The sequence below is a fragment of the Pseudochaenichthys georgianus genome, chromosome 17 (assembly GCF_902827115.2).
Source record: "Pseudochaenichthys georgianus chromosome 17, fPseGeo1.2, whole genome shotgun sequence".
In the NCBI taxonomy this organism is placed as follows: domain Eukaryota; kingdom Metazoa; phylum Chordata; class Actinopteri; order Perciformes; family Channichthyidae; genus Pseudochaenichthys; species Pseudochaenichthys georgianus.
This window is the reverse complement of record NC_047519.1, coordinates 2,417,611-2,429,632: the sequence shown is the minus strand read 5'-3', so window position 1 is coordinate 2,429,632 and position 12,022 is coordinate 2,417,611. Positions and strand designations below refer to the sequence as shown.

At 39.9% G+C, this 12,022-nt stretch overlaps 1 protein-coding gene across 2 annotated transcripts in view; it reads right to left on the bottom strand.

Annotated features, from left to right (window-relative positions):
- Nucleotides 1-231: 231 nt before the first annotated feature.
- The window catches only part of cnpy1 (canopy FGF signaling regulator 1), a 50,100-nt gene continuing 38,309 nt past the window's right edge, over nt 232-12,022 (bottom strand). For both annotated transcript variants that reach the window (XM_034104020.1, XM_071206311.1), the window contains one exon: nt 232-404. In XM_034104020.1, the coding sequence (XP_033959911.1) occupies nt 364-404 (41 nt within the window). In that variant the 3' untranslated portion in view covers nt 232-363. The remainder of the gene's footprint in view (nt 405-12,022) is intronic.

The following is a 12,022-nucleotide window of genomic DNA, read 5'->3' as shown; positions in this document are numbered from 1 at the left end:
ATACTGAATCTCTGTTCCTGTATGTACCTTATCGGAACTGTTCAGAGAGCATGACAAATAAATCACTATATTTATAACAAAAGAAAGAACACAAATTAATGTGAGATAAACACACTTTTGTAATTATAGTGTAGATTGGATGGCACATATGATGGTTAATTCTATCATTCATTTATTTCCCATTTAAACAGCTGCTGACAACACTATTTACAAAAAATAATATGCACATAATGGATTTCAACATTAGATTTTTTTATTTATTACAAAAGGTCAGTAATTTGTCAAAAACAGATTATTTGAAATATTATTTGATTTGTTGTGATCTCTGCAACAAAGCTGGTCCCGCCTCCGTCCTTTGAAACTCTACAATTCCTCGTTAGTGTGACTGCTATCTTTACAGTAGTCTGAAATCAAATCAGAAAAACACAAATAGTTAATGACTCGAGTGTGTGGTGGAAATTCTTGGAATTAACTAGTCAAAGAGATGTTCACCTGGGCCTTTAATCTTTTGCAAAAGAGGCACACAGCATACAGAAAGCTATGTCTCCACGGCCAAGTGCAACAACTGAAACTGAAGAGAGCTTCAGTTGTTGCACTTCTCTGATAATCATAATTCCCAATATAAATGACAACAGTAATAATAGATGAGTGAAAAGGTGGTACTATGTTGATTTATGACATAAACACAAAGAGGGGACAAAGAGGGGACTTGCACAATACTTTTCAACTATTTTAATTCAGCTCATTCTCCATGACCTTTTTCAAAGCAATATTATAGAGCTATCCTGTGTGAGGGGAGTGCTGCTGCCAAGTTATTAAACCCTCCAACAGGAAGTTATTAAAACCTCCAACAGGAAGTTATTAAACCCTCCAACAGGAAGTTATTAAATCCTCCAACAGGAAGTTATTAAACCCTCCAACAGGAAGTTATTAAACCCTTCAGCAGGAAGTTAATAAACCTTTCAACAGGAAGTTATTAAACCCTCATCCAGGAAGTTATTAAACCCTCCAACAGGAAGTTATTAAACCCTTCAGCAGGAAGTTAATAAACCTTTCAACAGGAAGTTATTAAACCCTCATCCAGGAAGTTATTAAATCCTCCAACAGGAAGTTATTAAACCCTCCAACAGGAAGTTATTAAACCCTCATCCAGGAAGTTATTAAACCCTCCAACAGGAAGTTATTAAACCCTCATCCAGGAAGTTATTAAACCCTCCAACAGGAAGTTATTAAAGCCTCGAACCGGAAGTTATTAAACCTTTCAACAAGAAGTTATTAAACCCTCCAACAGGGAGTTATTAAACCCTCATCCAGGAAGTTATTAAAGCCTCGAACCGGAAGTTATTAAACCTTTCAACAAGAAGTTATTAAACCCTCTAACAGGAAGTTATTAAACCCTCATCCAGGAAGTTATTAAACCCTCCAACAGGGAGTTATTAAACCCTCCAACCGGGAGTTATTAAACCCTCCAACCGGGAGTTATTAAACCCTCATCCAGGAAGTTATTAAACCCTCCAACAGGAAGTTATTAAACCCTCATCCAGGAAGTTATTAAACCCTCCAACAGGAAGTTATTAAAGCCTCGAACCGGAAGTTATTAAACCTTTCAACAAGAAGTTATTAAACCCTCCAACAGGGAGTTATTAAACCCTCATCCAGGAAGTTATTAAAGCCTCGAACCGGAAGTTATTAAACCTTTCAACAAGAAGTTATTAAACCCTCTAACAGGAAGTTATTAAACCCTCATCCAGGAAGTTATTAAACCCTCCAACAGGGAGTTATTAAACCCTCCAACCGGGAGTTATTAAACCCTCCAACCGGGAGTTATTAAACCCTCATCCAGGAAGTTATTAAACCCTCCAACAGGAAGTTATTAAACCCTCCAACAGGAAGTTATTAAACCCTCCAACAGGAAGTTATTAAACCCTCCAAAAGGAAGTTATTAAACCCTCCAACAGGAAGTTATTAAACCCTCCAACAGGAAGTTATTAAACCCTCATCCAGGAAGTTATTAAACCCTCCAACAGGAAGTTATTAAACCCTCATCCAGGAAGTTATTAAACCCTCCAACAGGAAGTTATTAAAGCCTCGAACCGGAAGTTATTAAACCTTTCAACAAGAAGTTATTAAACCCTCCAACAGGGAGTTATTAAACCCTCATCCAGGAAGTTATTAAAGCCTCGAACCGGAAGTTATTAAACCTTTCAACAAGAAGTTATTAAACCCTCTAACAGGAAGTTATTAAACCCTCATCCAGGAAGTTATTAAACCCTCCAACAGGGAGTTATTAAACCCTCCAACCGGGAGTTATTAAACCCTCATCCAGGAAGTTATTAAACCCTCCAACAGGAAGTTATTAAACCCTCCAACAGGAAGTTATTAAACCCTCCAACAGGAAGTTATTAAACCCTCCAAAAGGAAGTTATTAAACCCTCCAACAGGAAGTTATTAAACCCTCCAACCGAAAGTTATTAAACCCTCCAACAGGAAGTTATTAAAGCCTCGAACCGGAAGTTATTAAACCCTCCAACAGGAAGTTACTAAAGCCTCGAACCGGAAGTTATTAAACCCTCCAACAGGAAGTTATTAAACCTTTCAACAAGAAGTTATTAAACCCTCCAACAGGAAGTTATTAAACCCTCCAACAGGAAGTTATTAAAGCCTCGAACCGGAAGTTATTAAACCTTTCAACAAGAAGTTATTAAAGCCTCGAACAGGAAGTTAATAAACCCTCATCCAGGAAGTTATTAAACCCTCCAACAGGAAGTTATTAAACCCTCCAAAAGGAAGTTATTAAACCCTCATCCAGGAAGTTATTAAACCCTCCAACAGGAAGTTATTAAACCCTCCAACAGGAAGTTATTAAACCCTCCAACAGGAAGTTATTAAACCCTCCAACCGGGAGTTATTAAACCCTCCAACAGGAAGTTATTAAACCTTCCAACAGGAAGTTATTAAAGCCTCGAACCGGAAGTTATTAAACCTTTCAACAAGAAGTTATTAAACCCTCCAACAGGGAGTTATTAAACCCTCCAACAGGAAGTTATTAAACCCTCCAACAGGAAGTTATTAAACCCTCCAACAGGAAGTTATTAAACCCTCCAACAGGAAGTTATTAAACCCTCCAACAGGAAGTTATTAAACCCTCCAACAGGAAGTTATTAAACCCTCCAACCGGGAGTTATTAAACCCTCCAACAGGAAGTTATTAAACCCTCCAACAGGAAGTTATTAAACCTTTCAACAAGAAGTTATTAAACCCTCTAACAGGAAGTTATTAAACCCTCATCCAGGAAGTTATTAAACCCTCCAACAGGGAGTTATTAAACCCTCCAACCGGGAGTTATTAAACCCTCCAACAGGAAGTTATTAAACCCTCCAACAGGAAGTTATTAAACCCTCCAAAAGGAAGTTATTAAACCCTCCAACAGGAAGTTATTAAACCCTCCAACCGAAAGTTATTAAACCCTCCAACAGGAAGTTATTAAACCCTCCAACAGGAAGTTATTAAAGCCTCGAACCGGAAGTTATTAAACCCTCCAACAGGAAGTTACTAAAGCCTCGAACCGGAAGTTATTAAACCCTCCAACAGGAAGTTATTAAACCTTTCAACAAGAAGTTATTAAACCCTCCAACAGGAAGTTATTAAACCCTCCAACAGGAAGTTATTAAAGCCTCGAACCGGAAGTTATTAAACCTTTCAACAAGAAGTTATTAAAGCCTCGAACAGGAAGTTAATAAACCCTCATCCAGGAAGTTATTAAACCCTCCAACAGGAAGTTATTAAACCCTCCAAAAGGAAGTTATTAAACCCTCATCCAGGAAGTTATTAAACCCTCCAACAGGAAGTTATTAAACCCTCCAACAGGAAGTTATTAAACCCTCCAACAGGAAGTTATTAAACCCTCCAACAGGAAGTTATTAAACCCTCCAACAGGAAGTTATTAAACCCTCCAACCGGGAGTTATTAAACCCTCCAACAGGAAGTTATTAAACCTTCCAACAGGAAGTTATTAAAGCCTCGAACCGGAAGTTATTAAACCTTTCAACAAGAAGTTATTAAACCCTCCAACAGGGAGTTATTAAACCCTCCAACAGGAAGTTATTAAACCCTCCAACAGGAAGTTATTAAACCCTCCAACAGGAAGTTATTAAACCCTCCAACAGGAAGTTATTAAACCCTCCAACAGGAAGTTATTAAACCCTCCAACCGGGAGTTATTAAACCCTCCAACAGGAAGTTATTAAACCCTCCAACAGGAAGTTATTAAACCTTTCAACAAGAAGTTATTAAACCCTCTAACAGGAAGTTATTAAACCCTCATCCAGGAAGTTATGAAACCCTCCAACAGGAAGTTACTAAAGCCTCGAACCGGAAGTTAATAAATCTTTCAACAAGAAGTTATTAAACCCTCCAACAGGAAGTTATGAAACCCTCCAACAGGAAGTTATTAAACCCTCCAACAGGAAGTTATTAAACCCTCCAACAGGAAGTTATTAAACCCTCCAACAGGAAGTTATTAAAACCCTCCAAAGTGTCATTAGAGGCTTCTCAATACTCAAATTTCCCCTCCTCAACTCCTCGACTCCTCGGTCCTCCGGTAGTGACCCGGAAATGAATTTCAGCGCGCCATTTTGAAGGACGTCTCATTTCTCTAAATGCACATCGAGGACCGAGGATCGAGCGTCGAGGAGGCTCTCTGGAGGAGCTATAACCGAGGATACACTGATGGTTCCTCCACGGCTCCTCCGCGGATGCATTTCCGGGAACGGTGGAGGCGTGACGCACGGCCGGACTTATCTCAGCCAATGACAGCTCTGCATGCATCCCCTGGATATTATTTGAGAACCTGCTCTCATCGCAACGCGATGTTTACAGTGAGAACAGCTGTGAGGTCCTGCAGAAAGCAGAGCAGTGTGTAAAATATATATCACTCAGTATAACAGGCCTACTCTCTTTATTTGCTTTAGTTTAGTAGATATCTACAAAGAGTCCATATTTTTCTAAAACCATTTAGTGCTTCACATAATAAAATACACAACGGCTGTAGCCTGATTATGCTTTAGCAGCTGTAGGTGTGTGTGGTACAGTATGTAGGTGTGTGTTGTACAGTGTGTAGGTGTGTGTTGTACAGTGTGTAGGTGCGTGTGTTGTACAGTGTGTAGGTGTGTGTTGTACAGTGCGCAGATGCCGCGGACAGACGGGTCTCAGTTGGTTTGATGTCCTTACTTTTAATACTTGCAAATACAACTTTTGGCCCGTAATTTCAATTCCCCATTTCAGCGACCAGAGAGAGAGGGGGGGGGGGGGTATATCCAGTCTCTGACTGTGTTACGTTATTATGAGAGTGCTCTCATACTTTAAATTGTATATATTTATATAAATATATTTGTGTGTGTGTGTCCGCATCTGTAGCCTGTTATTGTCTCATTATACCGCACTCTCAATGAATTCAAATAAAATATGTGGGGGAACAATGTTCAGCTGATCTAACAGAGATTATAAAATATGACAAAACACTCGACAGCTGATGCAGCTGTTGCCACGTCATAATGAACGGACGTCGCTTTAATATGACCGCTCAGAGGAGAGGAGTTCTCATTTCTTTAAACGTCTGCTGCTTCCCCTCCTCTCTCCTCGGTTCCCCTCCTCGGTCCTCCGCTCGCATCTCCTGTGGGCGGGTCTAAGTCTCGAGGAGGGGAGTCGAGGAGGGGAGTCGAGGAGGGGAAATTTGAGTATTGAGAAGCCTCTATAGAATTTGTGTGGTGACGTTTGCGGCTATATCTGGTTGCTTTTACCTGCGCACTTTGTGATAGATGGAGGGGGAGTCCCCGGCGAGATGGAGTTCATGACTTTATGAGCTGTTCATGAGCATTCATGAAACATTCATGAACAACTCATTATATGTTCACTTGTCATGTTCATGAACCAAAATTCTTAAAATGCTCATGAACCATTTTAACGAGCAGTTCATGAAATCTTTATGAACAACATTATAATTAAAACCCCAAAAAGTTTGCATGAGCATTTCATGAACTTTTCATGACTATGAGCATTTCATGAATTTTGGATGATTGTGGCAAGTTCAGAATATTTTGAAATATTCATGAGCATTTTATGAACTTTTGATGATCAGTGTGATGATTTTAAAGACCTCTTGAATATTCATCTACTATTTGAACATGTCTTTCTTTTTTAAAACTTTTAATCTTAAAACAAAACAATAGTGAATTTGAAACTGAACATTATCTGTATTTATTTTGGTGACATTCATATCATTTTATGGTTTATCTGTACTGTTTGAGAAGCAGTACGAGTAAGTAGCGCCAAGGTGGAACCTTTGGCAGGTGAGCGGTGACATCTGGGTTACCTTAGGGGGGACACTTCCGCCCCCTCCTCAGAAGCAATCCAGACCATAGATATATATAAACACTAGATGGCTCATGGGAGATTTTCCAGCGTAGCTGACTGGCCGCCATCTTGCTACAGTCAACAGTTACTCTGATTCGCGTTATGGTAGCTGTTGTAAGGTGAGTGATCTGCACAAAAATACTCTTAACTCGCTGAAATCTTGACTGATTTACAAACGGTTTGGTTTATTATAAACATTATTAGCATGGCTATGATACAGGATGCTTGGACATGTTGAAATTGCAGCTTTTCTTTGTGTATGTGGTTGTATTTATTAGCTGGCTAATAACAAGAGGCTGTGAGTGAGACCTAGTATTACAAAGTTCACCCAGCAACTTTACACCAGTGGGAGAGGCTGCTCTTTCCTTTCAACACAACTTAAGTTACACATGATTTCTTCCACGTGGTTTGGCTTGTTAAAAACATCTTGCATTATGATACAGGAATTTGCTGGCTTTGTGTTTACAGAAGTACCTGACTATGCCGGACTTTTGTGCAGCCTACGGATGCTCCAATCGCCGCTGTCTGCAAACAAGAACCCGTGGGATCACCACATATGTTTATGTTTGCTCAGTCTAATAAACCCATAACATGGTTGTGAAAGAATACCAAAGCTGAGGCTGGACGATGATTGATTGTTAGTGTGCCATGTGTCACTGTGTGTCTTATTGGTTTTGTGGTATACTGTATTTTATTTTATTGTGTGCAAGACACATTTAAAACAAATAACCTTGAACCTTGAAGCCCCATCTCTCCCCACCTGCTCCTGCTTCCTACATCCCCTCCACACCACACCAAGTTGTTCTTCTTCTTAATAATAATAATACATTTATGTTGGGGGCCGCCTTTCATAACACCCAAGGACACCTTACAGGGGCATAGGTGCAATATAGGGAACAATTTAAACAGTGGATTTTGTGATATATCAGCCGGGGTGAGTCAAGACAAACCACAAATGGACTACAGAAGGACACACAAGGACACATGGTACAGTTTATATTATTCTTGGTCTTTTTTCAATAACATATTTCAAAGGTTCTGGATTTGTTTACAAATCTAGAAACTAAATACAAAACTAGGATGATATGAAGATCTCATGTCAAAAATAATTGTGATAAATTAGACAGAACTGGCCTGTCTGTGAGCACATTTTATGTTGGTTTGGTTCTTCTGATAAAGGTGTGAATATCTAAATAATATACCAACATATGCTATTGTCATTAGTTGTGTCCCTGTTCTTCAAGCTAAGGCATTGCTCAATTAACAACTCTTGGTTTACAGAGTGGTAACATGAGACCGATTTCTATATATAAAATATAAATGTATTTTAATTTTATAATTTATTTATAATTTATTTTAAATATTGACAATATAATAAAATAAATGGAAATATATACACCGGCAAATATTTAATATAAATACCTTGTGTGTGTGTATAGCTATTGCTTTATCTGATTAATGTTATTTTCATATGAAAGTCCATGATTATAAGTATGCAGTATCATAACTATATCTTTGATGTTTATAAAAAACCAAACCGTTTGAAAATCGGTTGAAAATTGAGCAAACTATGGTTATTTAAATAGTAAACCATAATGTTATGAATGAGAGCACTGCCTGTAGCAAGATGGCGGCCAAGTGGCAACGTCGGTCTCCATTGGCCAGCAGCGCGTGTGAGCCATCTAGTGTTTATATATATCTATGATCCAGACGATCAACCAGATCCTGTGTATAATTATTGCTGCTCCACTTTTCTGTTTTCTACAGGTCAGTACATGATGAACATGATCGATGTTAACTTGTGTGAATTAGATATGATGTTGGAGATGTTTAGGAGAGTGTGTCGGAAGGTTTTGAGCATGTTTGACATAGTAACGGTATTTTAAAAATACTAAACTGTCGGCAACAATAGATGCCATTTTCGCGGGCTTCAGCCGCGCCTGGGTAAATGTGACCTGAGCGAAGGCTCGCAGGCAGGTTAGCTGCTGCGCACGGGTAATATGTTTTGTTTACCTGAGTGCAGTCTTGCAGGCACATTGCCTTGTTTTTTGTTTATTAACATTGACAGTGTATTTTTGTGATCTCCATAATATGTTATATTTGGTAAAGATAGATATATTGATAGAAAGTATTATTTGATAGCGTTATGTGTTTATAGATAACAACCTGTCCTTCACTGCAAACATAGCTGCTACAACCCGCTGCTGCAGATACACGCTTTACAACATCAGGAGGATGCGTCCCCAGCTGACCCAGAAAGCGATGCAGGTTCTGGTCCAGGCTCTCATCATCTCACGCCTAAACTACTGCAACTCCCTCCTGGCTGGTCGACCTGCATGTGCCATCCGACCTCTGCAGCTCATCCAGAATGCAGCGGCTCGTCTGGTCTTCAACCTTCCTAAATGTTCCCACACCACGCCGCTCCTCCGCTCCCTCCACTGGCTTCCGGTAACTGCTAGCATCCACTTCAAGACAATGGTACTTGCGTACCATGCTGCGAATGGATCTGGCCCTGCCTACATCCAGGACATGGTTAAACCGTACACCCCAGCACGTGCACTCCGCTCTGCATCAACCAAACGGCTCGCTGCACCCTCACTGCGAAGGGGACCCACGTTCCCATCAGCAAAAACACGTGGGTTTGCTATACTGGCTCCAAAATGGTGGAATGAGCTCCCCATTGACATCAGGACAGCAGATAGCTTACACACCTTCCGGTGCAGACTGAAAACTCATCTCTTTCGACTCCACTTCGAGCAATAGAACTATTAACAAAGCACTTATGGACTGGCTTACCTAAAGCCAGTTGAGTAGCACTTGAAATGTTTTTGCTCTATGAAACCTGATGTACTTATATGATTCTGTTTTCTTCAAGTTTGTATTTTGTTGGTCGAATGCACTTATTGTACGTCGCTTTGGATAAAAGCGTCAGCTAAATGCAATGTAATGTAATAATTTATATTGACTATGTTGAATTTCTCCTTGAGATACAGTAATTGACTGTGACAGACAGATAACTTAAATGGAGAAATGTGATGTTTGTAAAGTTCAGCTATTTGAATGTAACTGTGTAATTTTGAATAAGAAGCATTCCAGAGGATCAACCGGATCCTGTGTATAATTATTGCTGCTGCACTTTTCTGTTTTCTACAGAAATCATTTATTGTTGCTGTGGTACCCAAGCTTTTGGGACCCGTAACAACATTTTTTGTGCAACTGAGTGTCAAGAACTGCTTCAAATAGTGATAGGATTAATTGTAGTGCTCCACCTGTATACATGTATGTTTGTTTGTTTGTTTGTTAATTTGAGTAAAGTTCCATTGTGATTGACATAATTGTTGTTTTCTATGGTTGCCAATTGACCCACAGTCAATGGTTCATGAACATATCAAGAACTGTTCATAACAACTTCATGAACCATTGATGAACAGTTCATAGCCAGCCATTGAATTATATTCAGTGACTCGGTATGAACTGTTCATGAATGGTTCATGAAGTTGTTATGAACAGTTCTTGATATGTTCATGAACAATTCTTGAAATGTTCTTGGTTGAAAACTGAATATCCCTACACACTCACTGAAAACTCCATTTCATAAATTGTTCATGAACCTGCCTAAAACCATATTCCATGAATTGTTCATGAACCTGCCTAAAACCATATTCCATGAATTGTTCATGAACCATTCCAGCACAGGAGTTTCATGAGTAGTTCATGAACTGCCCTAGTGCCATTTAATGTTCATGACACTTTCATGAACAGTTCATTAACTTTGTTATGAGCTGTTTATGAGCTGTTCATGAATATGGTTCACTGATATTCCATGAACTTTTCATGAACAGTTCACTATCATCTCACTGGGGATGAGAAGGACAATTGTTGTTGACCGCACGCATAAAAGGAATATAGGCCTACGCATGGATATGGAATGTTTGCCTTGGAAATAAAAGGTTAAACGCATTCTTTTGGAAAGACTGAGTTTTTGCGCGTCCAGTGTTTTTTCTCTCGTTTAGTCCCTCGCGGCACTTTGTTTGGATATTACTGCCGCAATATTAGGTCAACAAAAAGACTTGTACCACAGCGTGGATCTACGGAAATCGAGGATATATACGGAGATTCCTAGGATCGATCTGTGACACTGTGGAGTTAAAAGGAAACATTGAAACGCCGTGATCGCCGCTGTATTGGAGAGCGGCTTAAAGAGCCTGTGACAGCATCCCAACAACTGTTGTGCAATGAAATATTGGGCTACTAGTCATCTCGAACCGTCAAATTCCGTTAAATATCAATCATTTCGAACATCGCGGGGAAATTCCTTCGACTCATTTTGAAGTTTTGGGGGAAGCCGGAAGTGACGTCAATGCGGGAACGCTTCACTGTGCAGCGAGAGAGCCAAACACGGAAAAAGTGTGTTGTCATGCGTAGAAATGGTGAATTACTGAGATTAGGCACGTTAATAACGTTTTAATGAAGTTGACTACAGTATATTCATATGTGTCAGTGCTTTCATGTCAATTCGGCGAACATAAACATAAATGATCGTGGTGAAGATGATGATTACATTAGGATTAAAAATCGGGAGTGAGAGCTGCTGAATTTCCTCCCGTCGGATGTGATATAAAAACAAATCGATTATTTTTGTAGTTGTCAAGTGGATGAAACTACATGTATTAGTGCTTTCATGTCAATGCGGCGAACATATGATACATTAAATGATCGTGAGGATGATGATTAAAAATAGTTTGTTTGAGCCGGTCTGCATTTCCTGATGAGAAAACAAACCGATGCTTTTTGTAGTTGTAGTACACCAACATGGATTAAACGTGTGTTTTTTTTACCACAATGTTGGGGAAATTAATGGATAAAATGCACGGATTATTATTCCCACTCCGATCGGGACACTAGGTCCACCGTTTCCCCGCAGCGAGGCTCCCGCCGTTGACAGTTTACGTGGGCTGGGTGCAGTGGCGGACTGGCCATCGGGACGAATCCCGATGGGCCGGTACCGAAGTGGGCCGGTCGGATAAGTCACTAGCAAATCCCCCATAGGCGGCGCGTGAGGCTCAGGTTTGAGAAGGCTAAATAACTTCTTTTACCTGACGCTGCCCGCCTCAGGCGTCTATAGAAAAGAGATCAACTCAATGTGCGGAGTTTAAATCTCTCAAGTCATATTACAGGATAAAGGAAATACAGTTTAAACTGCCGTATGCAGAGAAGACGCCGACGTGTCGCACTTATCATTCATATTACATCATCAATCAGATCATCGATCATATAATATCATAATATATCATATATTTCCTTATCTGAGTCAGCTTCTCCAGCCTCATCTGGCCGTGCAACACTCACAGTGTCACAGACTGTATGCAGAAGTATTATTTTAAGCAACACATTATGTTGACGAAACACTCGAGACAAATGTAATTAAAGTCAGATCCACTCGTGTCTTAGACGTGAACGCGCTCTCAGCTGGAGAGAGAAACCCTGGCTTGATTTACAGAGTTGATAACCAGCGTCGTAGGACCGCTTAGCGAGATCTCGTTTGTTAGTTTGTTTGTTACTCAAACATATCCAGGGTCTGTTGAACTGGCTTCGTAGTACAGGGCACAGGT